A 21079-nucleotide genomic window follows, 5' to 3' on the forward strand; every position below is an offset into this window, starting at 1 on the left:
AAAAGTCCAGCCGCTAATTCGAGCCGCCACGCCAGCCGCGAATTTCATTAACCAAAGTAGTTTCACGAAGCAACAGGACTTCCTAAGTTGTTCACCCACATAGCCACTATTTCTTAAGTTTTGTAAAATCATGGCAATTGGGACTGTGGTTTTGTAAAGTTTTGGTCATAATAACTAAACGTATATAGGCCAAATTAGGTTAAGGTAATTGACTGATTAATGCTTTATTCGATCCATCAAACTTTAATGGTTACATATCGACTTTCTGAATATCAGTTGTTTTGTGAAAAAACAACAACAAACATTGCATTGAACAAAATGTACCTAACATGATCAACAGGTAATTAATTTAGTGTTAAATCTTTTAGACACTAAATTAATGTTCCATTGCAGCTTTTAGGCCCACTAATATTAGTTCCTAAATACATTTATTTGGTGTTTTTTGTAAATAGTAAAAGTAGTCACTTTAAAACGCAATTTACCTCACATAATTAACAAATAATAATTGTTTAGTGTTTAATGATTAAGACCATTTTATAACCCATCGAAATATTCCGTTGCAGCTAATTAAACCAACAAATTAATCATAATGACACCCATTAAATGTCTCTTTTGAAGGGGACTTTCACTAACAAATAGCATAAGTAACACATCGAAATATTCCGTTGCAGCTAATTAGACCAACTAATTGGTGCCTAATTATACCACTTTATATGCTGTTGGTTTTGTCTCATTTGAAGGGAATTTTTATCAAAGAAATAACGTAAGAAATCACTTTTAAACGAAAGGTACCTCAAAATAATTAACAAATTGTAAATTTGTAGTGTTTAGTCATTAAGACCATTACATAACACTTCGCAAGTTTAAGTGGCGGCCGCTAGTTAATAAGTGGCGACCGCCGGTTTTTAAGTTGCAGCCGCCGGTTAATAACTGGCGGCCGCCACTTAATAAGTGGCGGCAACGAGGTGAAAGGGAAACACTTACGTGAAAGAGAAACACTACAACGCTAAAGAGAAACGCAAAGTGGCACTAATGGGCTTCCGTATTTTCTAAACCTCACCAAGGCCTTTGACTTCGTGAGCAGAGACGGCCTTATGTAGATCTTGGCCGAAATTGGTTGCCATCCTGCTCCGCTTTGCATCGTTAAGTCCTTCCACGAGAACTTTAGGGGGTCCATTCTCAACATCTGAATCCTTCAACATCTGCAACGGTGTATAGCAGTGCCGTGTCTGGCTCCAACCATTTTCGGCGTTTTCTTCTCCGTTCTTCCCAAGCATGCTTTTTGGATAGCAACAGAGGGCATCTACCTTCGTACGAAGTTCTCTTGGAATCTCTGGAATCCTCTGAGATTTCCTGTTTGCAGACGACGCATGCCATCACTACACACACACACACCAGATAGCATGCAGCTCACGGATCGACTTTCTGCAGCTTGCGAAGACTTCGGACCAAAAAACATTTAAAAACGCAGGTAAGGGGCAAGGACGTGGACGAACCACCGTCTACCTGCATTGCCAACCATGAGCTTGAGGCTGTCCGTGAGCTTGTGTATCTTGTCTAAACCATCTCCGACAATCTCTCCCTTGAAGTTGAACTCAACAGGCGTATAGGACTTGGCAGTGGATGCGTTCCGTAATGCACTGGGGGACGAGCAACTCCAACGACACATATTATTTTCCCAAAAATTGACGACCCTGACGAGGCAATCCAGCTCGCAACCGAGATGGAGGCATTCCTTGACTGGCAGGCGCAGCAGAGGAAAGAAAAAACCAAGGGTCCAGAGATGTCCTGTCAATGATACAGCCGCCACCCCCTCAATGGGTGAAGAACAAGTGTTTTAGTTGCCATGGTTCCGGCCACTTCCAGCGAGATTGCCAACTCACTAGGCGGAGACGACATTGTGAGACGAGACAAACACAAAGACTGTACAGCATGAGACCCACCGGCCAGAGCCAGACACGCACCGTGAGGGTACACTCCAGGACAAACCATGTTTCTGTGAAGGTTGCATCCGAGCCATTGGAGAGTGCAGTCAGTGAAAAAGTACCGGCGAAACAACAGCATGTCCGCTACTCCACCCAGAGAAACCCTTATACCCGTGCCCCTACATGTGCAACCAGAGTTTCCACCGCCCAGATGTTCGTCGCTTGCACTTGCAGTACTGCCCACTTCGCCCGGGACTGGTGGGGAGAGTAGCCATTGGGAGCAGGTTGGAAGTGAGCATCAGTAATACAGAGATGAACGAGGAGCCAATGGAGCGGGAGGAGGTTTGTGACCGCTCGGAGAATCCTCCAACCGCTTCATCAACACAAATGGCAGCCGGACCATCAGAAGTTAACGAGGAGCCGATGGAGCGGGGGAGGTTAGTGACCGCTCGGAGCTTCCTCCAACCGCTCCATCCAACCCAATGCAAGTCGGGCCATCCAGGGAAGGGGATCTTGTCAGCACTGAACGATCCCACTACACGGACAAAGACAATCGTCACGGAACCGCTAGCACCACCAGCAGGGGGGCGGTGATCGTTTTGGAGGGCCCCCGACAACACCTCCACTGGAACTGAGTGACCACTTCTCCAGGGACGGCCGGATAGAGCAGGAAGTGCAGACGGACTCGAACACATCACAGGACAGTTTCCCCATAACAATTGTTTTGTTTATTGCCATTGTGAAGGGATTGCTTCGCTGGCGAGCGATGCCGCTCACTGCCTGCTACTGGGACAAGCAGGGTCCTAGGAGGGGGCAGTGTAGCGGCGGTGCCGATCGACCGGTAGGGGGCGCCAGCACGACTCCCCTTCGGAGCAACGCTTGTGGCCCAGACCGACCGATCGTGTCTGCTCGCTGGAGAGGGCGCTCTCTGGCTTAGGTTTCTGCTACGTGTAATTTTATGACTGTTTGTTTGTCGATCCCACTACACGGACAAAGACAATCGTCACGGAACCGCTAGCACCACCAGCAGGGGGGCGGTGATCGTTTTGGAGGGCCCCCGACAACACCTCCACTGGAACTGAGTGACCACTTCTCCAGGGACGGCCGGATAGAGCAGGAAGTGCAGACGGACTCGAACACATCACAGGACAGTTTCCCCATAACAATTGTTTTGTTTATTGCCATTGTGAAGGGATTGCTTCGCTGGCGAGCGATGCCGCTCACTGCCTGCTACTGGGACAAGCAGGGTCCTAGGAGGGGGCAGTGTAGCGGCGGTGCCGATCGACCGGTAGGGGGCGCCAGCACGACTCCCCTTCGGAGCAACGCTTGTGGCCCAGACCGACCGATCGTGTCTGCTCGCTGGAGAGGGCGCTCTCTGGCTTAGGTTTCTGCTACGTGTAATTTTATGACTGTTTGTTTGTAAATAAACCTCCAAAGAAACGGACAGAAAAAGCAGTTAATTGTACCTCAATTGTGTCATTCAACTGTGTACAACGCAACCCACGGTCAACGCTACACTATGATCTACTTTTGCCGTCAAGTCGCTTCATGCCGCCAACTCATAATATACATCAAACATTTGTAAATGGGGCATGGAAGTGGGCTAAACTACATATTTTTTTATGGTTTCAGTAAAATTGCACTTAATCGAAACCATAAAAAAATATGTAGTTTTATACAAAAACGATTTTGTGTTGATAAATAAATAGTATAATCCTCGTGTACCCTATATTCACGCACTGAAGACTTGAGAGAGAATTTTAGTTTAATTAACAGAACCAAGAACAACTTTGAGCTTTATTTTTATTTGTCCGATGTCATAGCCCACCTGAGAGGAGAATTTCAAGCCCGTACAACGCCAAGCACAACGGAGGTCGTTGAATGAAAACGACCCCAATTTGTCGGCATTTGTTTTGCGTCACATAAATTCACGCACTTGTTTTGAAGCCCTTTCTATGCCGCCTTTTCTTCTAAACACTCATGTGATCTTGTAATTGAAGTAGTGAAGTATGGCAGACAACAAACGCAAAAACTTTCAGGGTGTTTTGAGTGTTTTTATCAACCATTTTAGCTAGGCATATTTTGTGTTTAGTCTAAAGGTAAGATTTTTTACTAACATTATAGATTATCTAAAATATCAACCAGAAAGGTAGCTACGATTTGTCCCATCTTTCTTTGCATGAGATTGAAGATTATGTTGTATACTTTCATGAAATAAAAAAATTATGTAGTGTAAACAAAAAGTTACGCGGCGGGAAAGGTGCTAGTCTTGAAGTCAAGACGGTAATTGTTAAGTGCGGTGTGTAGTTACAGCGCGGCGTAGCTACCTCGCGCTACCTGCATGTGTAACATCGCACTGTGACTGTTGCATGAAAGGCAGACAAATAGGCAGCGCCTAACGACTTGTCATCAAGTCTAGAAAGGTGCCTGCGAGAATATTATTTGTAACGCGTAGATTTGGGGTATCGGAGGATATAAGTGCAGCGTTAGCCGTTGGCCGCAATGGACCGTTCCGGCTTTCCACTAAGCTCCGCCCACCGCGCACGTGAGCAGGACACGTATACAAGCACTCCCAATGACATTCTGCACGATTCTGCCGCGCGTGCCAAATATACGCGCACGCATGACCGAGTTTGTCCGACCACAATCATTGCTGTGATTGGTCAAAATGGGTGAACGCGCACAGTTTGATTGACAGGCCGGATAGGTCCATCTTTCCTTTTCACGGAGCTTGGACTGTACCATTAATGTTATGGGTATGCAGCGAAATACAAGTATATGGATGGACAACAACAGGGGGCGCTATATTGAAGATGGCTTTGGGTTGGTGGTGGTGGTGTACTCTGCCTGGATCGGTCAGAGCTGTGAATGTGAGTTTTTCTCATAACCATTTTGTTGGAAATCGCAGCGTCATACGTTATCGACCCTCATATGTTTTCGGTCCCCAACTTTGATTCCCGTTTACCGCGAAATTGTGCAAGCTCTGCACCGGTGACAGAAGCTATGCAGTTTACTCACGGTCTGTATTTTCATAAGGGAATAACAGTGCGAGTACCCGGTCTTCACTGCGTGGTAATTACCGGATTGGTGGCTGGCGCTTGTTAACGGACCGAGTCGGAGGCGAGAGCCACCAACCAAGGTCATTACCACGCAGTGAAGACCGGGTACGAACACTGTTATTCCCATTATAAACACCTTTTTTAGCGAATTAAACGGCTAAAATTGTCCAAATTTTGTGACTTTTCTCTCGGCGGTACTTCCACCAGACATGTTCAGGGGCCATACTTGAGCTTTTGATGGTTCCCATCTCTTTCGTGCGTTAATCACATTACTGACCTGGCTTTGAGACCAGTGACTCTTCTAAATAATGATCTGTTCAGCGCCTTCACTGGGGTCAAAGGAGGCAAATGATTGGACGATAGCTGTTCATTGTGCATTAAAAGCGGCGCATAAGCTCGGCGTCAGTTTATACGCGCGCACATGTTACACGCGCGCACTCAAAATTGATACATTTTCAGTGCGCGTACGCGTAAGTGCGCGAAGTTGCAATGAAACTTACAGGGATATAAATAAGCGTGCGATACAGTGCAACGCGCAAGGTTTACACAATGTATGCTGATTTAGTGGCCACTTATTCGCTATTTTCCAAAGCCGGTCTTTATAACACCGTTAACACTCCCACACATAACCGGGTTTTGACCAATCAGAGACTTGAAACCGTCCAAGGTATTTATTAATCACATTTAAACATACCACAGAGTCTAAAGCATGTACATCGGCATAGCGGTTTAATATTGAACTCAGATTATTTTCCTATTTCAAAGCATTAAATCATTTTTGGCAGAGAAAATGGCCGCCATCTTGAATTTCTTTGTACTCATAATGTTTAGAAACAATGCAGTGACCATTCCCGTAAAAAAAAATTATGTGAACAAAATAAAATTTCTACTTTGTATAGGGTATGCATTGTGTATTTTAAGGGAAAACGGTAACTTTTAATTTGTGCAAGTTATGCATAATTCCCCTTCCTATTTTTTTCTACTTTTTGGATATGTTGTTTTAGAGGGTTTCAGGAGACACTTGCAAAAAAATCGTTTCTGTTGCATTTTTGTCCAGGTCAAACCATAAATTGACTAGGCTATTATTGCAACCACCAATGAATTTTTGGGGACATATAACGTCACTCCAATGTCGTGCACGCATTACCACTTGAAATGGCCGACAATCTCTCGCAAAAAAAACCAAAAAAAACAATGAAGTGCAAGTGTCTTGTAAAAAGGTTGGATAGATGATTTAAAAAAAGAATTTTTAATTTTTTTTATTGTGAACAATTTTCCCGTTAGCCTACTGGAAATCCTACTGGATATCATTTGGACCCAGCCCAGTGTCCTAGTGAGTTTTTTGTCATTATCAGTCGTATCCATTTTGGACGGGTGCCCTGCCTACCAGTATTGTCGCTGTTCACACGCGGTAGGCAAGGAACCAGTCCAATCAGCTAAGAAGCTTCAGCTCGAAGCTCGGTACGTGATGGATGGTCTCAGTTCTATTTCTTCCTCCTTGCTGTCACTAGCACCTTGCACTACTATGGTCTCAGCGGCTGTCTATAGGCCCTGTATTTCAATTGAAAACAATAACCATCCTATATCACAGCGGCGTAACTAATGTATTAGGGGGCACAAGGGGGAGCACAAATATTTCAAGGGGAAAACATCAAAACAAGGTTGGATTATGACCAAAATGTTAGGAGGCAAAATCTGTCGAAGATGGAGCATGCGAAGCTTAAAGCCTTTGCAGCTTGGGGTCGGGGGCCCTTAAGCGGGCCCCTGGAAAATTTTGCATTCTAGATGCTCTGTGATGTAAACTATAAAGGCCATTTAGAGGCATAATTGATCAAAGAAACGGAACACTCTGTGTTTGTACTGTTTTTAACAAGTGTAACTTTACATCCTTAATCCAGATATAACGAGCAAACCTGTGGCCACTTCAACAGTCAAGATGGAGGCACTGTGTTGTGAATTGGATGATGTAACAGTCCATTATTTTGAAATCCTTCAGCAGTTAAGCATGGTCAAACAAGATATGGAAATTTCTATGCAACAGGTATAGTGACTGAAAATGCTCTTGTATGTACTTTTTTCTAACACAAAAAACAATGTCCACAGATTTACATTAAACTTGCACACATTGAAGATAACAATAATAGAAAGCTTCCCTTAACACATTACTTACTGAGGTGCTGTGGTTTTTGATTAATGAGTAAAACAATGTCACACAAAAAAAATTCTCATTTTTAGCATGTAAAAATGTATTAACCAGTTGTAGTATGTTATGGTATAATATCATAACTGGTTAATAGGTTTTCACATGCTAAAATAATTTTCTGGTCACTGAGACAAAAATTATGTTGTGACTTATACTCATTTCTCAAAAACTGCAGCACCTCAGTAAGTAATATATGAACGGAAGCTCTCTACTATCTTCAAACCCTGTAAGTTTAATGTAAATATGTGGACATTTTGAAACAAACTTGTAAATATGGGCTACAGGATAATTTCAATGTTTTAACTATTACCTTTTTGGGGCCAAATAGACATTGTACGTAATTGTTTATAACCGTTTTACGCTTAAAATTTGCATTTAATAATAACAAATAATTCAAGTAAAAAATGCACCTCTCCACGAGGCTTTTCAGCCGAGAGTCAAAAACTGCTTATAAATCTATGATAATGATACATGTATGCAATGACCCCTTGACGTAATTGGCGCAATTTCCCAATAGGGTTTGTTCACAGTTATCCAGCTTTGGTCAACTGAGGCGCTATTTTCCATATCAAATAGGGCCAATGACGTCACAATTCCTTAATCGCGCGAGTTTGTTTGACCTCGCGTTTTTACAGAATTTTTGCTTGGAGTGTTTCGGGATTTTTTTTTTTAACCTTGTTTTAACAGAGTTAAGAGACTTTTTTCGTGTTTTCTATGGACTCCATCTGTTATAAAAAACACTAGACCTACTTAAAATTATGCACCCTAAACACTAGTTGGTTGTATGAAATGGTCCTTGTGGATTGAAAGACTTTGGTGGTGTTAAAAATAACCATGGTCACCATTTGAAAAAATAATCTAATCTACTCATTTTATTAAATTTACAACCTCAAAGCTTCACTTTTGTTGAAGAAAATAAACCAATTTATAATATTGTACTTCCTCGTCTTTATAACTCGCTGGTTAACCTCCACATAGTTTACTTATCATCTATCCATTCTTGTTTATATTGACAGGGTTTCATGAATCTTTCAAAGGCTCGTAATGCTATGGGAAGAGGACAAGTGGGATCTTTACAATTTGATCAAAGCAAAATGTCTGCTCAAGCAATGGTATACCTCAGGTAAGGTTTGTACATGTAGGAATGGTATTGGTTCCTACTAAGGACTCGAGCCTTTATGGCTTGGCAACGTCCCTGCAAGATCTTAAACTGCCACTTTAGAATGAGTCACTCCTCTTTTATCCCCATTCATAAATGCCCTTAAAGATGATAAAATAAGCAAAATAGTTTCACAAATATTGACAATCTATGACAATCTATTTATTTAGTGAATTTTTGAAGTTGGTAAACAAAATAAAAACTACACGCTGGTACTTATAGCTATTAATCTCAATCCGCATAAGTAAATTGACATTAGCTTGTGCGTCCAACATGCAAAGCCAGCCGGTTTTAAACAACACCAGCTATGTCTTTATCAGCCGTTTAAATACCCCCACGTGACATGCTCTCCACCAATATGAATAATAATAATGATAATAATAAGAGACATTGATATAGCGCTCTTACACAAGGTACCACAGCGCTTAACAAGAAACTAAACAATAAGAAAATAAATAGTGACACTGATAATGGAAAAACAGTCAAAGCAATCAATCATTGAACAGGAAAGTTTTGAGATGTTTCTTGAAAACTGCGAGTGACTGCGCGGAACGAATTTGATGAGGGAGACAGTTCCAAAGGCGCGGAGCATGTGCACAAAAAGCACGATCCCCAGCAGCGGAATGCACCTTTGGAACTGCTAAGAGTGTATTGTCTGAACCAGAGCGAAGGCCAGGTCTTCCAAGTTGGTGAATCTTGATGAGACTGGTGAGATATGAAGGAGCGGTATGGTGAAGACATTTGTATACAATGGTGAGAATCTTGAAAACAATACGCTGATGGACTGGGAGCCAGTGAAATTGATGGAGAAGTGGTGTGACGTGGTCGAATTTACGACACTTAAAAATCAGTTTGGCAGCCCGGTTTTGGACGCGCTGAAAACGTTTGGTATCAGATGATGAGATCCCATGTAGCAATGAGTTAGAATAGTCGAGTCTTGACGTGACGACTGCCCGAACTGCCTTCTCGCACGTTGAATTGTCGATAAATGGCCTTATGCGTCCAATATTGCGACATTTAGGGCATTTTTCCAAAACAAAATTCTTTCCAAGAAGGTAAACAAAAAATGTCACCATGCTGCAACTCTGACTTCATCGGAAGGTTAGCATGCCTTTACTTGTGCTATATGGTTAAATGGAAATCGCACAGTTAGCACAAAATCTTCTGCTGAGCAGCTCTAATAAAATGGGCACTGAAGTCAGAGTTGCAGCATGGTGAACAAATTGTTCTTGAGGATTTCTCAGAAAGTTTCTATGCATTAATTTGTTGTTCAAGATTCATCACAGGGGGTTAAAGTAAGACTGCATAAGTTTGTGATCTACTGAAGAAAGGCAGACAGCTTCTCCATCTCAACTTTGATGTAATCTCTAACTGGGATCACTAATAATCACAGTGGTGCACCCGAAAAGGGGGGGGGGGGTGGGGGACGATGGGTCTTTTGCCCTGTGTGGAGCCGGCCGTGTGCCGCGAAAGGAAAACCACATTGGGATCATAACACAAACCACAGCCCATCAGAAGTCACCACATGTGCATTATGGATGCTTATTGGTTAATTAGAATGAAATGGGCGGGATCTAGCAAAATATGCACACATGTAAGAACAGTCATGCGCAGTAGACATTTCAAAAGACACTTTATGTCAGTATGTGTGTGTAACTGAAAGGCCCAGGTTTTCACACCATGGGTAGACAGTACACCCAACAGATGTATATCTAGATTTTTTTTTGTTTACTGAGTATTAAATTTTGGCAACATAAGTTGTCAGAATTTTAGCATTCAGATATGAATCCAGTATAATTGAATATCGTAATCTTTTTTTGCCGATACATAGTGGAATAATAAAAGCAATATCGCCCAAGCTTGGGCAGAACAGTATACAAACATGTACTGATTTGTTACTCACATAGCTTGGGCAGAACAGTATACAAACATGTACTGATTTGTTACTCACATAGCTGTTTCAAAAGAAGGCATCAACAGTCATACTAGGCAGGCACAATCAAGGAACAAATTGCACAATCTGTAGCCTTGGACATCCAATGAAGGGCTATGATGTTCCAAAAAGGCTGGATGGTGGTCACAGAGGCCTCAACAAAGTAGATAAATTTTCTACGAATTTGATTTCGAGACCTCAGATTTAGAACTTGAGGTCTTGAAATCAAGCATTTGAAAGCACACAACTTCGTGTGACAAGGGTGTTTTTTTCTTTCATTATTATCTCGCAACTTCGATGACCGATTGAGCTCAAATTTTCACAGGTTTGTTATTTTATGCATATGTTGAGATACACCAACTGAGAAGACTAGTCTTTGACAATTACCAATAGTGTCCACCGTCTTTAAGTAATGTATGTCACGCAGGATAATCAGAAATGGTTTGCTCTGTCAATTTTTTAAGTTTTCAATTCATATTCAGGGGCCCTGTTTATTCAATAGATTGTAATGTCTTGATGATGCTACATAATTGTGCATACTTCACATTCAAACTGTATCTATATTTGTTTGCAATTCTCGTTTCAGTCTCTCTGGTCATATAAGCCTTTTTGAGGTATGGCGGACGTGATACGCGCGCGTCACACGCCGCGACTGATGCCACGCTCACCATGTTGGTGGTCATTAGGTTTACATGTAAACGCTGCGCCTAAAATGCGCACTTCACTGAATAACATACGTTCTATTTCTATGGTCAATACGCACAAATTTACCACAACTTTACAGTGTTGTAGCATTGTGTCCGCCATACTTCAAAAAGGCTTATAGTCATTATCTGCAGTATCTTTATATCCATAAATGCCTTGGAGAATGTGTGCATTAACTGCATTCTGATTGGTCAAAACATGTTCATTCTTTTGTTTCATACATGCTGTAACAGTCAAGATCAAGATGACAAATCTTACACAGATTTCCAAGTGGAACATGAAAAGGAGTTGGAATTAAAGACTACAAAGATTGCTCATTGCTCCGATGTGAAAAAACCAAGAGAAATTCCAGGTAGCACTTAAAAAGTTATGATTATAATTGACATTTTCAATAAGTGTTTGTAGTTTATACTAAGAATAAAGGCTAACAGCCGAAGAGCTATTGTTATTGTTATGGTTTTTGGGTTTTTTTTTCCCTCGTGTTCCACTTTTTTTGGAATGATGACGTCATTGATGACGTCATGACAAGGTTTTTAATGTTGAAAAATTACCATTTGCTCGTTGCTGTATCTCAACAAATATAAAAGCTATGAGGTTCATACTTAGGCATCGGATAGATAAAGACTTGGACAACATTTGAAAAGTTAACTCCAAAATCGTACGACCTTAACTTCCGGGTCGTTACCCTGGGTCAAAGTTCGCCTTCGTTTTTTTACATAAAAAAACAACTTTGGAGCTTTTAAACAAAATTAAAGCTTGTACAAACTTAAAACTTACTATGTACATCTATAGGCAATAGTGAGTAGATGAAACCGCCACTTTTTTGGAATGATGACGTCATTGATGATGTCATGACAAGGTTTTTAATGTTGAAAAATTACCATTTGCTTGTTGCTGTATCTCAACAAAAATAAAAGCTGTGATGTTCATACTTGGGGAACATTTGAAAAGTTAACGCCAAAATTGTACGATTTTAACTTCCCCCCAAAAAATACAGGTATTTGCTTTACATTCTGATGAGTCACCATTAGGTTTTATACAAGCAAAGTATTGAATGTCCACTTCATAGGGTTGAAGATGGCTGCACAGTATAAAAGCATCATGTTATTAAAGCTACATCTATGTCTGGTTTTTTTTAGAATTAAAAAGCCAGAAAAAAGTATCAAGAAAACATTGCACAGATCCTTCTACCAGTAAGGAGCAGCATTTTGTGCATCAACAAGATGAAGGAAAGCCTGTGTGTGACCCTCTGCGCTGGTTTGGCATCTTGGTCCCATCTAATCTCAGACAATGTCAGTCTAATTTTGTACAAGGTAAGTTTAATAATTCGCAAACCAAAATTAAACATATTTTCAAATTGTTTTATTTGTATTTATTTTATTTATGAGAGGTCTCCTGAAAGCTTATACTCCTGTGAGATCCTCTCCGATCTTCCAATACATGCATGCAACAGGTCACTAAGAGTAGCAAGTCATGGGGCAATAGGGCATTTTCCCATGCTGGACCCACTCTCTGGAATGACTTGCCTCTTCAGATCCGCAATATTTCTAATCTCAATACTTTCAAGTTAAAACCACGTTGTTTAATCTCGCCTTATGTGTAATTGGTCTATTTGTCTTATTTTCCTTGCTGTGTGTGGTTCCCCCTCCTGTGCGCCTTGAGCACTTCATTTTGGTAGATTTTGCCGCCCTATAAATATTCTTTATGATTATTATTATCACAAGGGTATGGATGGCCACTGTATAGCGCAAAATTCCCAAAACATTATCCTTGCGCTTTACAAAAAAACAACAATAGCAATTATAATACACTAGAATAAATAATGTTTAAGGTTGTGTTTGAAAGCATAAGCTGTTTGAGAGGACCTTATGGTATGTAGTAATTTGTTCCAGAGAGTTGGCCCGAAAACACTGAATGATCTATCGCCTATCCGGCTGTTACTTTTTGGGATAGAAAGACGAGTAGCGTGCCCGCTCGATCGCAGGTCTTCCCGTGATGGTATACGGGTGGCAAGGCAGTCTTTCAGGTAGACCGGCAACAGTTCATTCAGAGCTTTCTAGTAGAGTAGTGAGTGATAATAATAATAATAATAATAATAATAGTAATAATAATTGTGGCTTCTTATATAGCGCACATGTCCATCACTCAGTGACGCTCCTGGCGCTGTAACATACAGTATTTCCTGCAAGATGTGGGACTACGTTTGAATTGTGAGACCTAATTCTGATAGCACCATGTAATGTTTTGACAAGGTGCTGTGGCGCAATATGCTTCCGATCAGACCAGGAACACAGGGGTGAACCCCTTCTCTTTTTGATAAGTGCACTGAGTTCTTTTACATGCGTTACACAACACATGGGACCAATGGCTTAACATCCCATTCGGAGGACAAAGCCATAGTGAAGTGTCTCGGTAAAATTATCAAGAACCAGGCCCTCGTTGGGATTAAACCACTAGTTGAAAACCTCTTCACCACACATTGATTCCCTTATTCTTTATCCCCGATGCAAATTTAACAACCAGCTCTGATATCAATGCGGTACCCGCTGCCAAAACATAGGATTCAAACTGCCTCTAGCTACCGGGCAACCTCGGTAGTCTAGTTGGTAAGACACTGCTCTAGAATTGCAAGGGTCGTGGGTTCAAATCCTACCCGGGTAACATGCCCGTATAACAAATGTTCACAGGACTCGGGGGAAGTGCCGAGTATACAGTGCTAACACACATTGGTGTATGGGTAAAAAATAATATTAATAATAACAATAATAACTAGAGATAGTGATTGTAAACAATCACAAAGCTGTTCCCGAATGTTTTGTTAAGTTTTCTATGCTACAGTTAAACACACACATTACAACTCTATGACATGTGATTACCTGGTCTTGTATCTGATACTGAATCAAAAGGAGCTTTAAAACCAGAAATATAGGTCAACATGGCGTCATGGTCACTGTGTTGAATAAATTTAACCCAAGTTCAAAAATCTATTGTGTAGTTTTTAAGATAGGATCCCACTTCCGGTTAGCCCGAAAGTAAAGGTCAATACTGGGTCACGGAAACCCATGCTCGAATTTCAATGCCCAAAGGGTCCATAACTGAAAAAACCTGAAAATCAGTTGTGTAGTTCTTGAAATAAGGTTCCACTTCCGGTTGACCCGGAAATAAAGGTCAACATGGGGTCACACCTACCCGATGCGAATATCCAGCGCCAAAGGAGTCCATAACCGAAAAAAGTCCGAAAATTGGTTTCGTTGTTTTGAGATAAGGTCCCACTTCCGGTTGACCGGGAAATAAAGGTCAACACGGGGGTCACAGTTGTCAGAGTTAATATTTAATGCCTAAGTAGTCTATAACTGAAAAAAGGTTTGCAAATCGGTTGTGTGGTTCTTGAGAAATGGTCCCACTTCCGGTTGACCCGGTAGAAGAGGTCAAATTGGGTCATGGATTTTCCCCAACAAAATTGAATGCCTAAGGAGTCTATAACTGAAGAAAAAATTAAATCGGTTGCGTAACTTTTGAGATATGGTCCCAGTTCCGATTGACCCGGAAGTAGAGGTCAAATCGGGGTCACGGTTACCCGAGGCAAATCTCCTATGCCTAAGGAGTCTCATACTGAAAAAAACTTTGAAATTTGCCGTACACTTCTTGAGATATAGTGCTGCAAAGAAAAACTCATTAAAGCTTGTAATTAGCATAAATTAACACGTGATGATGTCACAGTCTTAAAATTGTGTTTTTCGTACTAATAAATTCCATAAGGTACACGATGATATGTAACTTACCCCAATCTAATGCCTTTTACAAATTACCCAATTTTGTATTGCATTAAAAACCATGGATAAGGTGTATCAATGCTAAGGAAAACTTCATGAAGTATCACGTTGTACCCATGACGCCAAGATTTTTAATTAATCGTTAATTATAGATGTACTTTGATTGCTTTTAATGGACTGAAACATCTCTTATAAGAATCAGTTAATTTTTCAACACAGAGTATTGTCATTTATTGTGTATTTGACTTGTAAAACGTTTCCACTTTTAGAGTCATATGTTTTGTACACAAAAAGTAAAACGCGCAAACATATGACGTCATGATGACATGGCTGAACATTTTAAGCCAGGAACAGCATCTACAATACAAGACAAGTCCATTACCGATTTTTTTTTTATTGATCGGATGTTTAATTCTTGAGATATGATTGTTACAATATATTGTAACAATCATATCTCAAGAAGTCAATATTGCAATATTGCCTAATTAAATATTCATACGACTGTCACGTGAATAATTAATTAAGAATGTTAATTTAATTAAATCTAAAAATTAAGTTAGGCCATATGATTTCATATGGTATTTGATTTGTCTCATTTTTTATAATTCTAATTTGACATTTGGCAATTAAAAAGTCAAGTATTATTCCAATAGGGTTTAAGGGAAAGAAAGAATAATAATAAAAACAAATACAAATCTGGACGATTACAATAGCTGTTCCGATTGAAGTTCGGAAGAGCTAATAATAATAATAATAATAATAATAATAATAATACCATTTACATACACATATCATGATCAATATAACGATATTTCCCCGCTATACCGGCTCTTATTCTTTCAACCTTTTCAACAACAAAATTGGCAAACTTGTTGCTGAGCTCATCTGGCGTGTGCAGAGTGGGAAGGGTTTTTTCATTCTTGTTTAACAGAACACCAATGGTACGGAAAGTGTCTTTAGCCCCCAGCTTTACACAGTTTATCATTGTAATGCTTTTTCTTTGTAAGCTCCAACAGTTGATTGTAGTGTAAGTGTTGGGTGCAATAGGCATCCTTGTCAACCCTAAAATAAGCCCACTTTTCGGCCACTTCCTTTGAAGCATATGTTTTACCTGGAGGTCTTGGTTGAACATATCTAGCCATAGTACTCATAGGCGCATGTTTGCTGAGCACTTCAGTTGATACCTTGTTAAAATGCTGAAGCATTTCATCTACAGTAGTACTCCTAGGTGATTAAGCATTAAGTTAAGCTTCCAGATCACATTTGAGTGCTAAAATCCCGCACAGAAAGCACAACTTTGACAGGAGGGGGCTTTCTCTGCTGCAAGACACATCTTATCATGCTGTGGTCGGAGCCATAGTCGGTACTCACATCACACAATCTGATTAGATTTTCATCAAACCGTGTGAGTATCAGGTCCAGTATATGGCCCGATCTATGAGTAGCGTCTTGTACATGTTGTCTTAAACCAAAAGATGACAAAATGGTCATGAAAGAAGACACATCAGACTTAGTGGGCTCATTTACATAAATGTTAAAGTCCCCCTTCATGACAAGTTTGCCCGGCAGCAGAGATTCCTCAAACTCTTTAAAGAACTTAACGAGAGTAAACCTATTTGCTTGAGATGGAGGAGGGCAGTATATGTGATGTTTTATATACCAATATTGGGATCCAACATACTGGTATGGTCAAAGGTAATTGTGGTCGTGTTTAATGGGTATGACCGAAAACCATTTACAGAGTATCCCAATGCCACCATGGTTGCTAGAGCCATGTGGAAAGTTAAAAAACACATAGCTCGCCGATAACAATTGGGTCACTTCCAAGTGATGTTAGACTTGATTCAGTCCCAGTCCCGTGTGAGAGGTCCCTAAGCATATTATCGCGCCAACGAGCAAACAAGCCGTATATAGCAGTGCGCACTCGCCGCCAAAATGTGGTACAGAGAATGGGACTTGACGGGGTCATTTCTTTGTCTGCACTTGTTATTGGAAAATCTCCCCAAATGGGAAGATGTTCAAATTTTGCAAACAAAACCGACCCGATGTATTTTACAACATATTAACTAAGAATTAACATTCAGTGCTTTCTTTTTATATTTAATTGGTTAGTCAAAATTGTATTTCAATCCTCAACTTAGTACTTAACCCCCACAAATAACAAATGAACAAGTCTTCTTTTTGGATGCGTTAGATTGGACAACACGTATCACGCATCAAGTTTACATATATTCAAGTGAATACATTTACATATCAGGCGACTGCAGTATTGTCAAGTCCCTGTCCCGCACCCGGAACAGGTTGGGCTATGCAGAGCATCACAAAACAACAGTTTTCTGGCGATGGCATGGGATTCGGGTTTGAGTCGAGTCTAAAGGTGATGTGTGCTATCGACCCAATCAACTGTGACTAGGAGCACGTTGCCACCTTATCCTTTGACTGAAACAAGGTTACACCCTTCACAGTCTATAAGGACGTAGGCATGGGTGTCATCCACAAGGACTCAGGAGCCTGGCTGGGAGAGCAGAATGCAATGCCTTCCAAACTTTTTACAAAGCTATTATGGACAAGTGCCTTGCACAAGTGTCATGATTGTGATTGAAACCCACATTCTGCTGCTGACAAAACCAGAGCTTGGGTCTAGTGACTCGGCCGGCCGCTCAGCCAAGACACGCCACAATTAAACTGAACTCAACCTTAAGGGCAATTCCATGGTCGGTTGCATTACACTTTTCTGTGTCATTTCTTGATCCTGGTGCTAGTAGTTCTATGTGAGATATTATTTCCACTAAGTTTATAGACTGATTTGTACTTGACATCCAAGGCTTTGAAGTGATGATATAGAAATGTTGTGGGATTTGTACTCTGGATGTTATAGCTTTGTAAACCGTGGTCAGTCGCATTACACAAAAAGGACATGGTAAAAAATACACTTGTCTCAATTGAAAAGTTTCCTCAAACTAAAAAACTTGCAAAAGTTTTACTACATTTAACACACAACTGTTATACATGAGTATCCAACAGGATACTTAAAAATAGTCAGCAGCTTGAACTTTTAGGTTTACATGGCAAAACCATGGTCAGTCGGTTTACGTCAATCAAAGTTAAAGAGAAAACTAATCTACGGCTTTGCAGTCGGGAAAACTAGCAAGGAACCGGTCACAACCTGTTAACATTTTGTAGAATTTTGTTGGTTAACTGCATTTGCTAAGCACCGTTCAGGCCTGGCATTACATTCAGACCTCAAAGGCCATGGCTTCCATTGCCTGACCATTCTGTGCTTCGTAGAAGTGTGTTATTACCAGCTCTCTTATAAGATTGTGCCTTTCTGTCCATCATCTTAAAAATCACTGTTGTGTATTGAGGTTTTTAGGGAAGTTTTGCTGGTCTCACAGTCAGGTCTCATGTTGGCAACCTTGGTCATAGTCTGAATCACAGACCAGTAGTTCAGCCAGGCATCAAAGAAAGAATCACCCTGGTCTGTAAAAGCAAAATCCTGACATAATTGGAAATTGCTGATACTACATGTACGTAGAGACGATGTGACCTCTGACGTCACTCGAAAGCCATTTATAACATGATTCGCACGCAAACCGCCGGGCAAAACTTTTGTGTTTTGGCAGGCAGCTAGAAAGTGTATGCAATCTTACCATGACTACGCGTCTTTTTGCCCTGCAAGACATGGCATATACAGTGTTTTGTCAACAGAGGGGGGTTTGAATGTAAACATAGGTCACATCGTCTATACCACTTAACATAGCTCTTTCACACTTAATTTCTATATATATTTTTTAATGCAACAGCCCTCCATATCTGCTCGAAGGTTGCCTGTCTCCAAAGTAGACTTGATTCTGTTAAATGTGAATACGCCAGGCTACAGAAAAAGAAGAAACAAGTCAAGGATGCTTCCACTTCGGACAGTTTGCAATAACAGTCATCTTCTTTATGCTTCATAAGGTAATGTTTTATGTACATGTACATGTACAGTATAATGTGTACACAATGTATCTAAAAACGGGTAACAAGCAACAGCAAATTTCCTGATGGTGTACTTTAACTATACCACTCCAATATCAAGTGCTCTACCATCAGCTAACCAGCCTTTATGTTGGTGGTCAGTCCACTTATAAATGTTGGGCCTGGTCAGAATTTTCTGCTGATTTCTGCTGATTTGTCTGGGACTGTGCCTGTATGTAATATACCCAAGTTATGGCAGTAGCGAAGTCAAAACGGGGAGTAGTAATAATCAAAGATTATAGAGCGGCGAAGGCGCAAGGTGCGGAACTCGGGCTGGAATGTGAAATCCCACTGGATGCCGTTTCAGCAAGTAACTCTTTTGATACAACAATAGGTCAGTGCAGATCAGTGCAGACAATGACTATTCCTATCAATTGGAAAAAAAAACCATTTACTTGCTGAAATGGCACCCACACGTATTTCATGTGCCAACAATGGATAAAGCTTCAGTTCCACATCTATAATCTTTGTTAATCTGTGGAGCATTTCTGCTCATACACTGTAGAAGATATGACATTTGCCCCTGGCAAAACCTTCTGCAACTAAGATTTTAAAAGTTAATTTTGATTTTTAAAATTTTTTTATTCGTTGTACTTTTATTGTGTTATTAATTTATTTGACAGTTGAAACAATATAATTATTTTTATAGCTTAAGCCATTTTCATTTTACCGGTTACACAATTATTGTGAACATATTGGATATAATTTGTGGTTTAGCAAGTATGGTGCAGATTGTACATGTATAACAACAATAGTAGCAAGTCCTCTTAAGCCTGTGGTTTTGTACAATTTTGCATCTGGGTACCTCCATGGTACAACCACCCAACCCTATTGTCCGTTATTGTTATAGCATGGAGGTAGTAAGTCCTGAGTTTGAATGTGTATACATACGCATACATGTGTACCAATCATGATGGATCAGGTTTGTGGGACATGACCGCATCAAGCAAGGTTTTCATGTTTTTGGGGACTGGTAAATTTGTTAGTAATGTCCCCTTGGGATCTGCACTTTTGCCTTGCGATTGTGAGCGTGTCCGACAATAGAGTAAGGATGGTCCAACAAAGGGTCAGAAAGTGTACCCCTGATTATGGTAGACATTGCCTTGAAACTGGATACCAAGGTAATGTCCAACATGTGTAGCTAAGTAAATGTACTTAGTAGTTTGATCAGAAACTGAGACTGAAAAGAAGAAAAATGTTGTCATCAACTTTATTGATTGTCTTGAACCTTGCAAGGAAGCGTGGTAATTGGATCATACATGTACGTACATGATTAGTTTATGAACTCAAGCACTGAAAGCTGACTTGAGGATATGTACATGTCTTTTAAATACTTGAAAATCTATTTATTTTGTTTAGTTAAATTTATTTGAGACATTATTATGGGTCCAAACTATATTATACAAATATAACATGGTTTGAGGGTGACTAGTCGATATTAGCTCCCCGAGGTATTGGTAGATGACAAACTAGTTCCCGAGGCGAAGCAGAGGGAACTAGTTTGTCAATTTCCAATACCGAGGGGAGCTAATAATCGACTAGTCACCCAAAATAAACCATGTTATATTTGTTTTACTATACTTCATACATATTAAGTTACCATTGCAAATAGGAGCAAGAGGAAATAACGACTGAAATAAAATGCATTCTGGATAATTTTGTTCATGAACCTTTTTTAGTTTCTGCACTCAAGCACAAAAACTGACCCTGATGAACACAAAAACTGACTGAATCTGTGATTCATTAATAAAAACAAGGAAGGATACATAATGGATCTAGCTCAGTCCATTTTTGTTCACGTATTAATGTTTTAGGGGTGGATTTCACAAAGGTAGTCCTAACTTAGGACTAGTCCTAGGCAATGCTAAGAGATAGGACTGGTCCCAAGTTAGGACCAGTAACTCATCCTAACTTAGGACTGGTCCTATCTCTTAGCATTGCCTAGGACTAGTCCTAAGTTAGGACTACCTTTGTGAAATCCACCCCAGCTGTTATAAAATGTTCCACGATCGTAAAGCGCACGGCATGACGTCGCACAATGGTAATGCACATGACAGGTAGAATAGTTCCCGAGGAACTATTACTTGTCATGCGCATTCACCACTTGCAGGAATATTCACGGGCGGGCTTGGTATTTAGCAAAATTAACACCTGGCTCGTGATGGTGAATGGACCAATGAGAACTCGACTCTCTGTCATGAATATGTATGAGGTATAGTAATAATAGTAATCTCACATGACTGACTCATTGTAGAAGAAATTCAAATGATGTCCATGCCTATATTATTTACTGCAAACTATTTGT

At 40.4% G+C, this 21079-nt stretch overlaps 1 protein-coding gene across 1 annotated transcript; it reads left to right on the plus strand.

The window, feature by feature from the left end:
* Nucleotides 1-4929: 4929 nt before the first annotated feature.
* LOC117307310 (coiled-coil domain-containing protein 115-like) lies at nt 4930-20239 on the plus strand. The gene is made up of 7 exons (XM_033792025.1): nt 4930-4944; nt 6269-6317; nt 6883-7025; nt 8204-8310; nt 11218-11336; nt 12124-12297; nt 18561-20239. The coding sequence occupies exons 3-7, from the start codon at nt 6921-6923 to the stop codon at nt 18686-18688; spliced, it is 633 nt and encodes a 210-aa protein (XP_033647916.1). The 5' UTR covers nt 4930-4944; nt 6269-6317; nt 6883-6920; the 3' UTR covers nt 18689-20239.
* The last annotated feature ends 840 nt before the right edge of the window (nt 20240-21079 follow it).

This window comes from Asterias rubens, chromosome 2 (assembly GCF_902459465.1).
Source record: "Asterias rubens chromosome 2, eAstRub1.3, whole genome shotgun sequence".
Lineage (NCBI taxonomy): Eukaryota > Metazoa > Echinodermata > Asteroidea > Forcipulatida > Asteriidae > Asterias > Asterias rubens.